Below are 19,576 nucleotides of genomic sequence, written 5' to 3' on the forward strand. Positions count from 1 at the left end.
CTGGGGGCGGGGCTGGGCTCCCGGGGCCGGTCGGCGTCTGCTGCTGCTTCCGACCCCCGGCAGGCGCCGGTATGGAGCTTGGGGGTCACTGGGACATGAGCTCGGCCCCCAGGCTGGTCTCGGAGATCGCAGAGCCGCAACAGGAGCGGAAGACAGGAACCGAGGCGGGGGCTGCCGACTCCGGTGCGGTCCGAACCCGCCGCTTCCTGCTCTGTCTCTACTTGGTAGGCTTCTTGGTGAGTGCGAGCGTGGGGCTGGGACCAAGTGCTGACTGTGTTCGGGCCTCGGGACCCAGGCGGTTCTTGGAGCTCCCGGGGAGCTCCCAGGGAGTGGGAACCCGCAGTTCGCCTGGCGAGTGCCTCACTACCTATCAAGCTCCACTCTTGCCGCATCACCCACTTCAGTCTGCATCTGGCCACACTGCTTTATTGCCGCTCTCGCGTTCGCTTGCTCCCCGTTCGCGGAGCCTCTTCCCTTCCCTGCCTTTAAAGAAGCCCTGGTACCAGCCTCAGGTGTGACCAGGTGTTAAATGCTGTGGCAGGTGCAGCTTTTACAGGGCGGAGAACAGGGGCTTGGGCAAGCTTGGAAAAGCCCAGCTGCTGCGCGGCTGCTGGTGAGGTAGGGACACGCAAACCTTTTTACCACAACAGGCAGGGGAGGCCGCTGTTGATGACCCCGCTTGGACAGATTTAGGCACATTTTCACTAGGGTTCTTGGTTGACTTGAATATTAAAAAACGCAGATCAGAGTGAATTTTACCGATCTGCCTTTCGACAAACTGCGCATTGCACAGCATAGGTTTGGTTTCATCGTGACGTGTGTGCGTGTGGTTTGCTTTTTTACCAGAACAGGCTGGGGAAGCCGCTGTTGATGACCCCACTTGTACAGAATTGGGTGCATTTTCACTAGAGCTCTTGGTTGACTTGAATGTTTAAACACGCAAATCAGAGTGAATTGTATCCATCTACCTGTGGACAGTAGGTGTGCATTGCACAATGTAGGTTTGGTTTCATCATGGTGAGAGTGTGTGTGTGCATGTGTGTGTGCGTGCGTGTGTGCACGCGCGTGTCCTGGTTTGCTCCCTGAGTGCTAATTTCCTACGTAGAATGGAAAGTTCAGTAAGCTGATTCATGGCATTTCTGAACACCTGCCATGTGGTAGGTGCTGTGGAGCTCCACTGTTGTAATCCACAGTTCTGCCACCAAAGAATTTAGTCTTACAAGTAAGCTGATGTTGGTAGTTTCTGGGCCATTATCTGCAAGAACCCTAGATCCACCTCTGCACTCCTCCCTTTCCAAGGCTAGGCCTAATTCAGTAACCCTGGGTGTGAGCTAATCCAGTATCTTGAGGACAAGGGAGCTGAGATAAGTGTCAATGGGAGAAGGCTACCTTTGAGGCCGTGCAGATAGTATCTGGCACTGGGCCCTGGCGAGGAGGAGTCGTTTTCTGCCCAGATGCAGGTCAAGACCACCACTTCTCCCAGTCTCATGCAGTCTCCATGCCCCCCACCTCCATGCAACGTGTTCAACCGTTGGTAACAACTGTATGTTGATAATAGTTCATGTTAATAGTTAAGACCATCATGAAAGCATGTTCACCAAATTGCTGCAAGCCCAGAAGCACAAGGCCTTCAGGGAGGGTGGCTTTTTAGAGAGGATTTCTCTGCCTCTAGGGCCATTGCAGGACCCACCCTCCAGCTCCTTGCCTTTAACTTCAGAGACTGGCACTCCTTCTGTCCACTATCCTTGAATCTATTAGTTCATTCTCGGTATGGGGATGCTTAATTCCACTTTTCAGTCTAGGCACCTAGAATTCACAACCGGTAAGTATGGGTGGTTCTTGGAGAGGAGTTGGCTGACATCCTGCCTTTTTAGATATGGGTCCCAAGCTACTGCTGTCCTATCTCAGAAGGGACTTGGACTGGTTCAGCCAGATGAAAACATTCGAGCCCTTACCTGGAAAGTCCAGACTAGGGTTCAGAGAATTTGGAAATGAACGTGACTTAGAATTCAAAATGGTTTTAGTATTAGAATAAAAAAAGCAATTCACAGATCATCTGTTAAGGTCTACTTTCCAATACAGATTTGAATATTCACAGTTTCTCAAATGTTTATGCTGTGCACTTGGCAAGTCTAATCTAGCAAGCCTGATACAGAGTTTTAATAACTTTAATAATATATTCAAGGGAAGCGTTAGGTGTCTCATATCTTACAGGAAAAGTTTATGGTTTCCCAAAAGTTGAGAGAGTAGGGATTTTTTTAATGGAAAATATTGTAAACAATTAAAATATATGAAGCTTTATATGAAAGTCACGTAAAGCTACCTAACAGGTAATTGTTAGGTGACATCTAAGGAATATTATACATAATTTAGTGGTTTTTTTGACGTATTTAGGGATGTAGAGACCTCTAAGATTCTTGGACAAATGGGTTCCGAATGGGAAAGGAAGGGAACAAGATTAGAGAAGTCATTTGCCAAATTGTTCTGTTTTAGCAGTGTGTGTCCTTCCAGGCTTTAATTTGTTTAGGAGGGAAGACCAAGATGACCCTTGAGGCCCATTTTGTTTAGGATGCTTAGATGGTGATGAGATCTATTATTTCAACCACTTTTTTTCCTCCAGATACTTGGTGAGATTTGTTTTCCATCCCATCAGCTTCATTCAGGTGATAATTCGTTTTTGTTGAGATAGTCCAGTCATCAATAATTACTGGGGTTCCTACCCTGAAAAGAGTCCTGAAACTTTTGAGTGTACATATTCATCAATTTTTACTGAAAAATGTTGATGTTCAGTGAAAGTTTAAGCGGCCCCTTCTGACATGATCTTTTTATGAAGTGGTGACATGCACATGACCAGCTGCCAAATGCAGTGATTTTGAAGAAGCTATGGATTCAGAAGCAGAAAGGAGTGGTCCTTTATAGTAAAGGAGAAGACAATTTTAGAACAGAACTTCCTGAGAGGAAAGATTCAGTGGGAGGTCTCCTTGGAAGAATATAGTATTTTTCAGACTTACCACATGCTAAAGTAATACCAACTATCAGTTATTGCTTTTGTATCTGTATTTTCATACTTACCTTTCATAGATCTCAGCCTCTTGAACTAAGTATTTCTCTCCATCTCTTATTTAGGATAACCATTTTATTAAATGATATGTTGTACTGGGACTTTTTTTTTTTTTTTTTGGAAAAAAATGTTATTGGACAATCGAGTTTCCTTTTCTGAAAGATCCAGAAGATTCTGGCTGCTACATTTTGAGTCTTTTAAATGTATAAACATCAGTGGGCTGATGAGATGCAACTGACAGCAAAGCCCAAAAGAAACTGGCTCAGACCCAAAGGAAATTTTAAGTAATCACAATATTGAAATAATAAACCATCACTCTGGTAATGTAATTTTAAGAGCTAATTACAGTCACTTGATATTAGATAACAGGGTCATCTAAAGATGTAACCGTGGAAAAGGCCCACTGAAAAGAGTATGTGGAAATTTATGTATCTATAGTTATATGAATGCACAGCTACCAGGACAGGAAAGGGGGAACAAAAGATTAACTCTGAGCTCAAGGAAAATACACATTTCATGTGAGTTCTTTCTTTCCAACTAACCAGGTTTACGAAAGAAGGAATTCAGGTCAAGTATAATGAAAACTGTGTGTGTGCAATGTTTTTTCTCGCACTAAACCAACTGTAGCAGGTAACCTAGTGAAGTGAGAATAAGAACAAAATTAAAGGAAAAGTTAATAGTCTGTCTATTAACTCAGAATACCTAGCAAAAAGGACCTGTACTTATCACCAGAACTGAAGAAGGCAGAAGACGTGTTTGAGCTTACATTGTTTTATCAGGCCTTTCTCAAGCATTATGCCACTTAATGCTCATCATACTTCTACCAGGCAGGTATTACTGTTCTACCCTTTGCAGATGACAACACGGAAGCTTGATAACTTTAAGTAACTTTCCAAAGACAGATGTTTAGTAAGTGATGGAGCTGGAATTGGGAACTGTCTGCCTGACCCCAAAGCCCATTCACTTTCTGTGACTTAGCTGCAAAACGTTGGCCTTTCCCCAGTGCACCAACTTTTTCCTTCCTGCTTTACTGAGCCTTTCTTCTCAGGTATTCTTTTATAAGCTTATAAACCACAGGTCCTAGGACATTGGCCACTTTCACCAACTCCAGAACGAAACATATTTTTAAGGAAGTACTAGTTCACCAATAAATACAAATTATGACTGCATTTTTTCTTATGACTTATCCACAGAAAATATGGGGTTTTTTGTTTTTTTTTTTTATCTGTTTTGTTTGAGGAACTTCTGTAGCATATCCTCCTCGATTGTAAAGTTAAAATGGATCCCAGGTCAGACTAATCCAGGCATTTGCAAGTGGCAGCGGATTTGTATGGCATGCTATGGTATCCAATTATGATTTCTTTAAAATTTTAGATACTGGTTTTAATTTTTAAATTAGTTTAAAATTTTAGGTTTCCTAGTTTGAAAAATACTAATTTGAGTTCATCAGCATTTATTTTGTTTTAGGATTTGTTTGGTGTCAGCATGGTTGTGCCTGTATTGAGCCTTCATGTCAAGTCCCTTGGAGCAAGTCCAACCGTTGCCGGAATAGTAGGTGAGTGGTCGATACTGCTCACTTTTAGAGCACTGAATTTTAAATCCTCTGAACCAAGTACCTGAAAACAGTTCAGTCATGTAGCCAAATTTTATCCAAAGGTAAGTGGGAAATGAGATAAAACAAATTTCCAGAATATTTTAAAATAGTACCCTATAGCAAATGCAATTCCATTTTTTCTAGACGACCTATGTTCAGAGAGATTTTGAGGTTTGAGCACTATAACCAAGTCCCATGCCACTAGTGGCAACAGGTACTTATGGAGCCTCTGCAAGGAACTGGCTGTGTATGCAAAAGAGTAGGTATATGTGGACTCCTGCCTACAGGAACCCTTAAACTAATGTGAGAGACCAGGAAAACATAATCTGCAGAAATTATATCCTGTGGGAAAGGGTTTGGGTGAACATTAGCCAATTAGTTGCAAGCTTCTCACACCATCACCAACACATCATAGAGACTGTAGGGTTTCTCTGCCTGTGCAGCATAAAAATTCTATGCAGAAGTCATTGATCTACCAAAAAGTCAAGAGATAGCAGGGCTTCGGACTATGCTAACTAATGAGAAACTATTGAGACTAACAGCTCTTGATCATTCACAAGCCACACGAGCAAGTGTTTGTAGATGGTCTTGTACATAATATTTGTTAAATCATGGTCCAAGCCATGATTTGTATTTCCCTTGACAAATGTATTTGTAATTACACTGGACCACCCAGCAGTGTGAAGTTTTTTGGGAAAAGCAGATGGGGCATGTTGCATGATAATGGGGGTAAAAGAACTCTGTAAAAAAAAATGTAAGTTCTTTATAAAATTAAATCATTTTATAAAACCATTAAACATTAGAAACATAAGAGACAATGTTAAGATTTTAAGGCTTAGTAGGATTTTTCCAGAATTTACGTTTCTATTCCCCCGAGTACTCTCTATGCTGTTTCATAAGTTGAAGCTACACAATCTCATATGATGGAAGGACAATCATACAGCGTCCATGAGGTCACCTTTTGCCTTTGTTCTCTCTTCTGTTTACCCTCAATTTTTTGAAAACCTTTTATTAGAAATTGTATTACTTCCATTTTTCCATGTAGAAAAAAAAAGACGTGAGATAATTTAACACAAAAAGGTCTCTTATCGTAATGTTCTTCTGTTGGTTTCTGTGTAATTGTTATCACATTAATCCATTTTTGTGATAGGTCTAGCTGATTTTATTGTTACTGATATGTTTTTACAGGCTCCTCCTATGGCGTTTTGCAACTCTTTTCTAGCACGTTCGTGGTAAGTTATCTTCCATTGGGTGAAACATAATCACGTGTCTCATCCATCACAGATGTAGTAAAATTGGGGACTTGAAGTTTAGCAAAAAGTGATAGATTTGGGATGAGAACACCTTTAAATTGTAATATGTTCTTCCTATAATTCCTTACATTTTACGGGCAAAAAGAACATAAAAGTTGTTAACAATTTTAGGCTAGGTGCGGTGGCTCACTCCTGTGATCCCAGCACTTTGGGAAGCCGAGGTGGGTGGATCACAAGGTCAGGAGACTGAGACCATCCTGGCTAACACGGTGAAACCCCGTCTCTACTAAAAAAAATACAAAAAAATTAGCCGGGCGTGGTGACGGGCACCTGTAGTCCCAGCTACTTAGGAGGCCAAGGCAGGAGAATGACCTAAACCCAGGAGATCGCACCGCTGCATTTCAGTCTGGCCGACAGGGCAAGACTCCATCTCAAAAAAAAAGTTATAGTTATTATCAATTTTATTATTTATTTCACTTCATTGACAGTAATCAAATCCATTTATATTTCTGCTATTCTATTTAAAGTTGTGTATTTTGAACTAAATAAAAGCTTTTGTATAAGACTTAAGTGTATAGACAGAAGGGGACATTTGGATTGGCTGATTGTATATCTGCAGCATGGAGTAGAAAGATCCAGAGGTGGCCAGGCATGGTGGCTGGCACCTGCAGTCCCCGCTACTCGGGAGGCTAAGGTCAGAGGATCGCTTGAGCCCAGGAATTCAAGTCTAGCCTGAGCAACATAGCAAGACCCTGTTTCTAAGAAATTTAAAAAAAAAAGAAACATAGATTCAGTGGTGACCTTGTCACTGCCCTACTTCTGACCACTCAGTTGTTTGAATTTCAGAGGCCTTACCTGATCGTCCCCTTCCCTCTCCCTGTGCAGTCTACTGTGATCCCTCTAGTCTGGAGACCTCAGTGTCCAGTGGTTCAGGAGGTTCAGTAGAATAGCCTGTTTAGTCTCACAATAGTTCAGTAGTGACTTTGGTCTCAATAGCTGACCTGGGGGTCTCATATTTAAAGAACACAAAGTGTACTTACAAGAGTTGCTGCCTTGTAAAATACATTTTTAAAAGAAATTCAGTCAGATTCCATAATAAATTCTTAAATAAGTAAACAACTACTTCCTGATTTATCTTTTATTGAAGTCTTTCTTATATTAGATTTCCGTAACAATAATAGTTTCAGCCTCATTTACACTTTATAGTAACCCAGCAAAGTAGTTAGGTATATTCCTTTTATATAGGAGGAAATTAAGACCAATTAAGACCCACATAAGTTAATTTGACTAAGCCACCTAATCTCAGTATGTGGACTCTAAGCCCATATTATTTTTTTTCTAGGAGTCATCTGTCATTGCCTTAATGGTAATAAAATGGTAAATAGGTAACGAGTTATCAGGTTGTACAAGAGAGCAGTATGCTTGCTTGTCAAGCAGAATGTCCTATTTCATGTTCTTTCTTGTGAGAGAAAAGTTTGAGTTACATCTTAGTAAACACCTTTTCTCTTTATTTGTAAACTCGCTCCCAAAAAAGCTGATGTGTGTGTCTGTTAGAGCTATTAGGCCATAGCGTATGTTAATTCTTTAAATGGTTTCTCCTTCTGAACTCTGGTCTTTCTGAGATACAGACCAGGCTTACTTGCTCAATTTTTTTTGTACTCTTATCAGAGCACCTGGCAATAGTTAGCACTTTATGAATGTGAATTTTTATTGCTAACTATGACTCTGCCCTTTTTTTCAGATTTTCCTTTGTTGTTTTATGTTTGTACTTACACGGAACATTTCATATGTCTTTTAGCTGAAATTCAATGAATACCTTTCTTAGAAAGCCTTAAGATACAGAAATGCCCAGTTAAAATTTCCTTTTTAACCCATACTTTTGTAAGCACGTATTTTAATTATAAATTTTACTAAAAACATTTTAATTTTGAGAACAAATCTCTGTAAAGAAAAAGTATGTTCTGTCAGATTTGTCTAATGTTTTTAAATAAATGTATTTTAATAAAAAATGATCCATTTATTAAGTACCTGTGTGTCAGGCCCTGTTTTGAGAACTTTATTTCCTCTAATCCTTATAATAACCAGCCTCAGAGGGTGGTTGTGGTTCTTTAGTGACTCATTTTATATTAAGTGTATAGAAAGTATTGAGTGGAGAAGGTAATCTCTGAGGCAGATATTATTATTCTTGTTTTACAGGTAGAGAGACTGAGGCATAGAGAGGTTAGCTCCTGTGTCCGAGGTCATGGTGGAAGGAATGATGAGTTCAGCGTTGAGCCCAGGCAGCCAGGCTCGGGGTCCAGGGTGTAACTCCCAGATTATCCCACTGCCCTGTGAATACAAGGAGGCTGGTGACCCCTTTCCCAGATCAAAGGAGTGTGGGGAATTTCTAAAATTCGTTGAAATGAAAATTGGGGATTAGGATTGAAGACACCTGTAGGAGGATGACAGTATTTTGGAAGATTTACCTTAAAAATACTTTATAGAAGAAGTTTACATCCTTATGTGAAGGGATCTTTCGGGTCGTTAAGAAAAAGATGAACATATCAATAAAAATGGGGAGAGGCCATGAATAGGTACACTTGGCAGTTAGCATGGAGGAGTGGCCTGCTGAGATTCCGTCCACGGTTAGTGGAGAGGGTGAGGAATGGTTGTGGAACATCGCTGAGGAAGGAGGGACGCAGGAGCCAGCCTCAGTCGCCTCCCAGCCGGGACTAATGGAGACCAGCCCATTGTACTGGAACTGGGGGTCATCCAGGGTTTCATACAGCTGGAGGGACCCTGTTCTTAACCCTTTTACACCGTGCTCCATTGATAGTATACTGTTTGGTAATTGTTGTTTTAAGGCAGTGACTTTTTTTTTCAAACACAGCTTCACTCAGAACGTCAGTATGTGAAATGGCAGGCGTCCTCCTGGGCCACCACTGTGGCCTTGCTCAGCATCCTTACTTGCATAGAGTGTTCAGAAGGGAGCTCTGCCGGGCAAGTTTCTGAGGCTTCCCAAATGTGGGAATTCTAAGGAGCAGAAATGCTGCCTTATGTGCTTCTCTCGAGAGAAAATGCAAATAGTACACAACCTTTTAAAAAATTATCAAGAAAATAGGCAAACATAATTTTAAAAGATGCTGCTTAACCAATCTGTAGATTTTAAACATTGACAGTAACAGTGCTGGTTGAAATAAGGGGGATTGGAGACTGTTACTGTTCTAATTACAGTATATATGGGATTACAAATCTTTCCAGAGAGTAATTGGTCAGTATATGGCAAATGCCTAAAACAAAAATGCCTGCATAGAATTGGAGCAACTCTAATTCTAGGGATTTGTTCCAAGGGAATTTTTAAGGGTATCTGTGGAGAGTTTGCTATGAAGATGCTTATTGTAGCATTATTTATATTTTTGACAAATTTTTAAACAGCAAAAATCTAACAAAACAGTTTGTTAAATATTGGTATGTAGTGGAATAAGGAATATAATTAGAATGGTAACAAAGGCAAAGTTTTAATAACATGGAATGATGCTTAAGTCATATTAAGTGAAAAAGCACGTTACAAAATAGAGCATATTGTATGACCATTTTGTTAAAATATAGGTGCATTTGGGATTATGAGGTATTTTTATATTCTTCATTTTGTTTTTCAGTATTTTCTAAATTTTTTAAAAATGTACATGGTGTCTGAAGAGCATAGTTGTGTAAAGTAATGAGAGTGAAGAGAATGAGGCTTTATAAATTATACTTTATCATCTCTCCTGCCTTTCTTAGCTACCAGATCATCAGACTTTTTTGTTTGTTTGTTTTTGGACAAAGAAAAATACATTGTGTTTTTCCATTCACTGTGTGTGAAGATCAGAGAAAATAACTTATGCTGACAAATGGCATCATGGAACTGAGCATTTGAGGATCTGACACTGCATCTTCTAATGGTTTCCCCTGGTCACTTTGTTTTGGTCATTTGCATGGTAGTAGTTGTTACTGCGGATGGGGTCAAAGGGCTTTTTCTTGCTTTCCTCAGGGCTGCTGGAGCGATGTGGTGGGAAAACGGTCTTCCTTGCTGACTTGCATTCTACTCAGTGCCCTGGGCTATCTCCTCCTCGGAGCAGCCACCAACATGTTCCTGTTTGTCCTGGCTAGAGTCCCGATAGGTGAGTGACTTTTTTTTTTTTTTTTTTTTTTCCCCCAAACATAGCTTCCTCCAGAACCTCAATATGTGAAATGGCAGGCTTCCTCCTGGGCCGCCTCTGTGGTCATGCTCAACATCCTTCCTTGCATAAAGAGTGTTCAGAAGGGAGCCGTGCCTGGCAAGTCTTTGAGGCTTCCCAAATGTGGGACTTCTAAGAGGCAGAAACGCTGGCCGTGTGTATATGTGTGTGTGTGTGTGTGTGTGTGTGTGTGTGTGTGTCTCTCTCTCTAAAGCCTGTTCCTGCTGGACATTGCCTCTTTGATTAGCACTTACATAAAGTGCTCATTACAATGGCAATTGTGGCTATAAGTGACACCAGCAGCTGCTGGCCATTGAACATTTAGCACGGACCAGGCACTCCGCTATCTTGACCAAACCTGGAGTTGTACTTGACGGAGCCCCTTGCCCCTCAGAGCCTGTCAGCGTGGATGATCACACTGCTGTACTGGGACTTGTCTCCTTCCTGTTGATCTTGCTTTACATCAAGTCAGTAAGAATTTATGAAGTGTCTTTGGCCAGCACTGAGGGTCCCGTTCTCTCCCTTGGTGAGCCTGTAGTTTTGTAACTGGGCTTCCTCACATCAAATTGGGATTCACCTCTTTAGCTTTCCTGTGGCCTTCTTCTGTCTGACTGTCAGTTAGGGGGGACACTGGGATTATGATACAGCAGCTCATGGGTGAGTTTGCTACTTCTAGACTGGTCTGGGCTGTTTTTAACATTTTGAACTAGCTTTTATTTTGTCCATTTTTTGAAACACCTCCTGTGAATGCCGAGTAGTGCTTGGTGGGCAGATTATTCCCGTAGAAGCTCTTTGTTCTCTCTTTGCCATTCTTAGCAATTAGAGGAGTTTCAATGTCTCTCTCACTGTACCTATCAGAGCACTGGCAGGCTTTGCTACCCTGCTCGACAAGTCGGGGCACTGGGCACCATCCCGAGTTTTGTTAAACTGCTCACTTTTAATTGACTCCCCAAATAAATAGAGCATCAGATAACTCATTTTAACATAGATGTGATGATCAGCTGGCTCACCTGGGATTTCCACACCATTTCTGTGGAATATATACTTTTTTCATTTACTCTGAAAGTCTGCAGAGTTCAGCCTCCAAAGTTCTTAACCATGCCTTTTTGTTGACTAGATAAATGCTTTATGAAGGTCTTTGCTTGAATGTGGTCAGTTGTCTTTACAAACCCCAGTACCACACACAAAATCCAAGTGATAGCCATTGTACGTGCATCTGGTGTTGAGTTTATTGTTCTTGGTGGGCAGCGTGCCTTTCTGCAGTGTAACACACTCCACCATTACGTGGTGTGGTGTATACTGTTGATAATTCTAAAGAAGCAGATGGGGAAGATGAAGAAGAACCTAGAGTTGTTGCAAAATGCATTGAGATTTATGGGGAGGATTAAAATGTTTTGTTTAATAGGAAATGAGCCTGGGCTTAAGTAGTGAGAGTTCTCTTATACGAACTGTCACTATAATCTTCACCAATGAGAGCTATACATAAAAACTCCTCCTTGCCCGTGTAACCTCCACAGTGTTTAGTGGTCTGTGAACAGGAGCAAGCCCTCTGTGAACAGGGGGCTTCACAGGGTTCTGCTTCACAAAGTCAGTTGTGGATTCAGATCCTGGTGTCCTAAAAATGAGCCACTGACTTCGAGTCAGTGCCTGAGTTTTAAGTGCCTGAGTTGGACGCCTCATTTTCCATTCCACTCTGTCCACCACCCCAACCTCTGAAAGACAAGAGAAGCTGAGGCTGGGTTGCTTGTGGGAGACTCTTACCGCATGTATGTAAAGTGAACCTGACATCAATACAATTTCAAAAAGAATCATAGAATTCCTGCAAGACCTATCGAAATCACGTTCTGGCCCAGTCCTCTCTGATGTTTACGAAAACAGGTCTAGGGAGAGTCCATCTACCTAATTCCAAAAGAGATTTACATATTTGCTTTCCAAAGAGTCTGGCTATCAGGCACACAACCACACTACTTTTGAGGCAGAGCTGGGAATAGATTAGTAGGACAAGTGTGTTGAAGCACTAGGCGGCAGCACAGTGATGTGCAGAGTGGGACTGCCCACGGGAGATCACGGAGAAACGCTGTGTCACATCACACTTGAGTGATTCACGCAGATCCGCCAGCCGCATTTATTCAGTTTCTACTATGTGTTGATCAAAATAGTGGGCCGCTGGTTACCAGAGTCTGTCAGCATGTTTGCAAGTATGGTTGTTCTGCACATGGGGGTCTGGGGACATAGGAGTCAAATCCCATCTGCAGAGATATGAGGAGTATAGTTGTCAGTCACTTTTATTTCTTATTAGAGGTTGTATCACAGCATTCAATTTGTTCAACAAATTCACAGGCCTCTTACTGGTAGAAAATCCATTGGTATTGGTTCAGTGATGGTGCTATCAGATTTCTCCTCACTCCTTGTCCTCTCCCCAGCTCTGTTTCTCTGTTCCTTGGTTTATCCTCAGGGTCAAGATTAGGGCTGGCCATACAGTAGGCATGCAGTAAATATTGGCTCAATGAGTTAATGTGTAAAGAAGGAAAACTCGCTTTATGGAAGCCACCGTGAAATGCAGTTGGGTAACTGGGAGACACCTGGGAGGTCATGACAGGAGGTGGGCAAGCTGAGGGCTAAGGGACTTGGTTGCCAGAGATAAGGTGACCGACTAGGATCAGAGTGCTAGGCCAGGAGTCCAATTATGGTGGGATGGAACCAGCGGACCTCAGAGGTTCAAAGGAAAGATCAGATGCCTTGGTTGTAAAGTGGTGAGCATAGCTGCCTTCCAAAGAAACCGGAGATCAGAACTCCATCGGGATAAAGGTTAAGCACAGGATCATAAGTGAGATACTTGTGGTCTGGACAAAGTTACAGAGACTGTTTCCCATCCCCTTGCAGGTATTTTTAAACACACACTGTCCATTTCGAGGGCTCTACTTTCTGATGTGGTTCCAGAGAAGGAACGGCCGCTTGTAATCGGACACTTCAACACAGCCTCCGGTGTGGGCTTCATCCTGGGCCCCGTGGTCGGTGGTTATCTCACTGAATTGGAGGATGGGTTTTATCTCACAGCCTTCATCTGCTTTTTGGTCTTCATTCTCAATGCCGGTAAGTTGACAGTCATGAGAAGATTGTTTTGTGTATTCATACTGACCAATCTACCTACTTTTCTCTTATTTCTTTGCAATTAGTTTTTATCAGAATGAACAGACTCACCGTCTAAAAGCGAAAGTCATTTTGAGGAACCCTCCTAGTGTTTTCCGTAGTGGCCGGTACCAGTTTACATTCCCAAGTGTGCCAGTGTTCTCTTTTCTTTCTTTTTTTTCTTTTTTGAGATGGAGTTTTGCTCTTGTTGCCCAGGCTGGAGTGCAATGGCGTGATCTCAGCTCACCGCAACCTCCCCCTCCCAGGTTCAAGCGATTCTCCTGCCTCAGCCTCCTGAGTAGCTGGGATTACAGGCATGCGCCACCATACCTGGTTAATTTTGTATTTTTAGTAGAGACCGGGTTTCTCCATGTTGGTCAGGTTGGTCTCAAACTCCCGACCTCATGTGATCTGCCGCCTCAGCCTCCCAAAGTGCTGGGATTACAGGCATGAGCCACCGCACCCAGCCCAAGAGTTCTCTTTTCTCCGCATCCTCATTAACACTTATCTTTTAAAAATGTGTCTGTATTTGCCCTCCTAACATGTGCGAGGTGATTTTTCATTGTGGTTTAGATTTGAATTTCCCTGATGATCAGCGACATTGAACACCTTTTGTTTTCCCATTGGCCACATCTTGGAGAAATGTCTATTCAGATTTTTTGCCCATTTTTAAACTGAGTTTTTTTTTTTTCTTTCCTGTTGAGTTGAAGAAGTACCTTGCATAGTTTGGATATTAACTCATTATCAGTTGAATGATTTGCAAATTATGTCCACGGTGCAGGTTACTTTTGGCTTTACGGATTGTTTCCAGGTTGTCTTTTCACTTTACTGATTTGTTTCCATTGCTGTGCAGAAGTGTTTTAGTTTCAGGTAGTTCCATTTGTCTATTTTTGGATTGGTTTTGTTGTTATAGCTAAGAAATTATTGTCAAGGCCAATTCAAGAAGCTTCTACCTTCTGTTTTACAGTTTCAGGTCTTATGTTTGTCTTTAATCCATTTTGAGTTGATTTTTATCTTTAATCCATTTAAGTTGATTTTTGTCATGTGTGAGGAAGGGATTAATTTTATTCTTCTGCATGATACATGTTTTAATTGCAATTTAAAAGGGAAATCTTTTATTTTTAATGTATTTAATGTAAATTTAAATGTAATTATGGAAATAAGAAAGAAAGACTATGCCGTCTCCTGCTACAGACCCCCAGTGGCTTCCATCACAATGGTGCACATGCCTCACAGCTGGCACAGTGGTAGGTGATGGGCAGACCCTGCCCCTGTCTCTGCCTCCCTCCATATATTCTGGCCACGCTGGCTTTCTGATCAACCATATGCATGCCAGGCTCATTCCCATAGGAGGGCCTTGTACCAGGCCAGTCCTCTACCTGCCACATTCATCCCACATCTGTTATTGACTCTCTCTTTTCATCATTCAAGACGGAAATATCTGCTCCCTTAGGCCTTCTCTGACCATTCTGCCTAAAATAGCTTAATTTTCTTCACAGCATTCCTGAAATTATGTTATTAATTTGTTTTACTGCTTACATTCTGTTTGTCCCCCCAAATCAGTAGGCAGACCCCATGAAGGAAGAGATTTTGTCCTATTTACTCACTGTTATCACCCCTGTGCAGAATACACTTTGGGCCGGGTTCAGTGGCTCATGCCTGTAATCCTAGCACTCTGGGAGGCTGAAGTGGGAGGATTGCTTGAGCCCAGGAGTTCAAGACCAGCCTGGGAAAGATAGAGTCTACAAAAAATTTTTTTTAATTAGCTAGGCATGGTGGCACATACCTGTAGTCCCAAATCCTTGAGAGACTGAGGCAGGAGGATTGTTTGAGTCCAGGAGGTCAAAACTACAGTGAGCCGTGATCACACCACAGCATTCCAGCCTGGGTGACAGAGTGAGATCTTGTCTCACATAAATACATACATATATGGATGCATATTGGATGCAGGGCTAGTTGCTTAAAATGTCTTTCATCTTCTTCGCTTAGAGAGTGGTGCATGGCTGGCCCTTGGATAAATGACTTCATAAACGAGAATTCATGCTAGGCAGTTTTCCTTACATTTAATGATATCGTACTTTACTGCAGCTTTTTGAATCTTCATATTCAGGGTTCTGTTTTGCATGATGCCTTCCATGTTGGGTTAGGATGTCAGACTCAGGAAGCAAAGTTCATGAGCTTATTCTCCATCCTCACAGAAATACATTATGATTTTTTGCCAGGAATTTACTTAACCTGTAACTTGAATCAGGAGGGGAGGCCTAATGGATTCACATAAACCTAGATAAAACAGTCTCAAACACGTGCTTCATTGATGTGACCAGGTATCTTCACATATAAAGGAAGGTACATGAATGTGGTATCACTCAAAATTGAAAGTCCGCATATAACAAAAAAATTGGTTATGGATTTCTATTTTGGATCCTTCAACAACAGTGCCATTTAATACGTTGCCCTATCTTAAGCCTGTAAATGGCTCTAAGCAGTTAGGAAAAGGTTCCGCTGCAAGTGTTCCCAACCACAGTGGCTTTAAGGAAGAGGAACTTGTTTTTCCCAAATAAGAAACTTGAGGATAGGCAGGCTGGGGCCAAAGTAAGAAACTTGAGGATAGGCAGGCTGGGGCCAATAGAATAGCAGAGGAGGAGAGGGAGGAGGACCTGGCTAGACAGCACACAGTGTCCCACTTAGGGCTTTGACCATTCAGTGCAATGAACATAATATTGTGCTGCTTTCTCATCCCAGTCTTGCCATCCTTTACCCCCCAGTGACTATAGCTGTTTTCCTCAACGCTTTTACTCCGTTCGCTTTCTTTTTTTTTAATTATTTTTTGTTGTATAAGTTCTAGGGTACATGTGCACAATGTGCAGGTTTGTTACATATGTATACATGTGCCATGTTGGTGTGCTGCACCCGTTAGTTTCTTATATCCTCCTCTGGTCTGCCACTTTGCCTGAGAAAGCCTTTTCATCGTGATTTCTGTTCTTATGGTTAAGAACTCAAAACTCTGGAGTCCGACAGACTCAGGTTCAAATCCCTGCTTTGCCAGCTTTTAATGTGACCCTTGGGCAAATTGTCTCCCACTTTTTCATCTATAAAATGGGATAACAAAACACATAGCCTTGTTATGAGAACTGTAAGAGGTTCTGAATACAAGCAGCTTACCCCAGTGCCTGAGGTAGGATTTCATAGACCTTGTCTTGTTAATATTTTCTTAGCGTTTCACACTTAAGAACTCCATGAATATTGGAAGATTGGACAGATGGATGGGTAGGTGGGTGGATTGCTTATAGTAAGCACTCAACAGAAGTTAGTTGCCGTCATCATCATCCTTTTTATTATTTTAATTCTACTTTTTTAGTCCATCAGCAATAATTCTTTCACATTTTTATCAATATTCTGTGTAATGTTCAAGGGCCCTTTTAAGATTGAATTATCAAAAGTCCACATCCACGTTCTCATGTGTTTGGATTTCCGTCGTAAATTTGTCTGTGGCTGAAGCACTTTCACGATATTTGGAGAAATGACACACAAATGAAGTTGCTGGAAACAACATGAAGCGGCTCTGAATAGCCACTGGTCTGAGTGGAACTTTTAAGTGCTAAAGAACTGAAAAAACAGTAGGGTAGAGTTTGGAAGGATGTCCTAGAGTGGCAAGTTTGAATTCAGTTTTAAGAATACTTTTGGGCATGGATTGGCAAGAGATCAACAGGCAAGAATGTGCTAGTCCTATAAGGACAGAGGTGGGATCATCCGAGTGGTGGTTAGAGCCGCTGCGTAAGGTTGTATATGTTGTGGTCTGTGAGAATGGTGCCCTCTGAGGTTTTGCAGGTGTGACCTGCACAAGCACTAGGTAACCCTGACTTGGAGCAGATCCAAGCAGGTGCTTCCCAGGGAGAGTTGGCCAAGCTGTCCCTGTCCGTCGGTCAAGCCAAGGCAGGCCGTCACATATGTAGCAGCCTACACTTGCCCCAGCATGGCCCTTATATCGCAATCTGGTTGCCTCTTTTCTTATCTGAACCCCTTTTTAAGTTTTAGTGTCTTGAGTACAGTGTTTTCAGAGGCCTTGTCTTTGTTAATACATTTCTGTGTTTAGCACTTAAGAAGCACTCCAAGAATATTGGATGTCTGGATGGTTGGATAGATGGATGGATGTTAGGCGGACAGACAAACAATGAATAGGCAGATAATTAGAAAGTTAATAAGGGAAGAATTTAAATTGATAACAATTTAGATATGAAATGATGAAATGTAGAAAACTATCATAGGGAGGCTTTTGAGCTGGGAGAAAGCAGTGAGTATTTTGTAGGTATCGTGATGTTCTTTTTTAAAGGCGAAGAGTCTTTTGCCAGAATCCTGACGTCAGAATAAAGCCATAGGAATGGTGAAAGACTAGATACAAAAATACAGACTAGTAAATTTAGTATCAAAATATAGGTTAGTAATCTAACACAAATAATTGTCCCTTCCCCAAGGAGGTGGTGTATGGGTTCAGTGCATTCAGTGCTTTAACGGGTCTCGTGCCGTTTTAACAGGTCTCGTTTGGTTCTTTCCGTGGAGGGAAGCAAAACCGGGCAGTACAAACAAGGGCTTGCCATTGCGAAAGACCCACGTGCTGTTGGGAAGGAGCCATGACGCAGTGCAGGAGGCAGCCACCAACCGCGGAGCCAGGGCCAGCAAGAAGGCTGCCCGGCCCTGGGTCGAAGTGGGGTTGGCCTTGCGGAACATGAAGAACCTGCTCTTTTCCGAAATGTGGGACATATTTCTGGTGCGCCTGCTGATGGCCGTGGCAGTCATGCTGTACTACAGTAACTTTGTCCTGGCCCTGGAGGAGCGCTTTGGGGTGCGGCCCAAGGTGACAGGCTACCTCATCAGTTACAGCAGCATGCTGGGGGCCGTGGCCGGCCTCGCCCTGGGGCCGATCCTGCGGCTGTACAAGCACAACTCGCAGGTACTGCTGCTGCATTCCAGCATGCTCACCTGCGCACTGCTGCTGCTCTACTCCTTGGCCCCCACCATGGGTGCAGTTGTCCTCTCCTCCACTCTCCTGTCCTTCTCCACTGCCGTCGGCAGGACGTGCATCACGGACCTCCAGCTGACCGTGGGCGGGGCCCAGGCCAGCGGCACCCTCATTGGCGTGGGGCAGTCTGTGACTGCGGTGGGCCGCATCATTGCCCCTCTCCTCTCAGGGGTCGCCCAGGAGGTCAGCCCTTGCGGCCCCCCAAGTCTGGGCGCTGCGTTAGCCTTAGTGGCCATTTTCATAATGTCTCTAAACAGACCACACTTTAGTGGTGATAGGAATGGTAAATTAAAAAGTGAGTAGATGGATTTGGATAACGTAAAGCAACAAAATCTGAGGTGGTTGAATGAGGGCCAGCGGCCATGAGGAGAAGGTTGCTTTGGGAAGGGTTGGGGTGGAAGGGAAATATTTCTGGGTGGGTGTGAGCTCTTGGGCTTCCAGGTCAGCCCTTGGCCACGCAGCTAGGCCTGCAGGATGATCAGAAGTCACGGCAACTCATGGGAAGGTTAAGACTGGACCGAAGCTTTTCCAAGGCGAACATATATTCAACGTTTACCTGAAAGTCTCTTCTTCCCACCTGGGCTAATGAGGTTACACTTTTCAAGGGTAAAAAAACTACCAGCTACAGGGTAGGGAAGTGGTGGTGGAATAAGAGAACATGATACATGGAGGAAGGGAAGAAACCACAAGCATTTCCCTACTAAAAAACAGGGTGACATGTCAGTCAAATTCTGATCAACTGGAACTGGAGTTTCCAGTTAAATTCCATACACTAGGAGGGAGTTTTCTATCAAAATCCTGCAGATTGAAGAAGCTGGTTTATTAGAACCAGGCTTTCGCTTTTCAAAGCTGCTTAAAAATCAGATACTGACCTCCCCCCTAGAGATGATTCAGTGGGCCTGGGTGGGGCCAAGAAATCCGTGGTGTTTCGTAAGCACCGCTGTCAATTTCTCATGGGGGTAAAAAGGACCACACTGAGACTGCACTGATTTTGATTAAAGTACATAGGCTTGGCTGTTTTTACACAGCTAACTAAATTGGAACTCTTAAAATTGTGTTCGTAATCACAGTGTGTTACCCCTTTCCCAGCTCTCAGCAGTTGTACTGCATGATGGAGCAGCGGGCCCCTGGGCCTGTTCCCTGTGCTCCCGGCCTCTGCCAGCTTGCTCTGAAGTTGGACTAAACCACCTGGATGCTGGGCATGCCAGCCTGCTCCTGGAAGCCTGCATTCCAGTCGGGTTGCATCCTTGTGGTGCTGACAGAACCCAGTGGTGAAGCCAAAGCACAGGAATGCTTTTAAAATGAACAGTTTATGCAGAATAAGGG

The 19,576-nt window shown here is 42.8% G+C and overlaps 1 protein-coding gene across 1 annotated transcript; it reads left to right on the forward strand.

Annotated features, from left to right (window-relative positions):
• Positions 1 to 9: 9 nt before the first annotated feature.
• On the forward strand, positions 10 to 19,302 carry MFSD9 (major facilitator superfamily domain containing 9). The gene is made up of 6 exons (XM_025354964.1): positions 10 to 236; positions 4,529 to 4,616; positions 5,844 to 5,887; positions 9,918 to 10,047; positions 12,988 to 13,197; positions 17,766 to 19,302. The coding sequence occupies exons 1-6, from the start codon at positions 72 to 74 to the stop codon at positions 18,551 to 18,553; spliced, it is 1,425 nt and encodes a 474-aa protein (XP_025210749.1). The 5' UTR covers positions 10 to 71; the 3' UTR covers positions 18,554 to 19,302.
• The last annotated feature ends 274 nt before the right edge of the window (positions 19,303 to 19,576 follow it).

The sequence above is a fragment of the Theropithecus gelada genome, chromosome 13 (genome assembly GCF_003255815.1).
Source record: "Theropithecus gelada isolate Dixy chromosome 13, Tgel_1.0, whole genome shotgun sequence".
NCBI classification, from domain to species: Eukaryota; Metazoa; Chordata; class Mammalia; order Primates; family Cercopithecidae; genus Theropithecus; species Theropithecus gelada.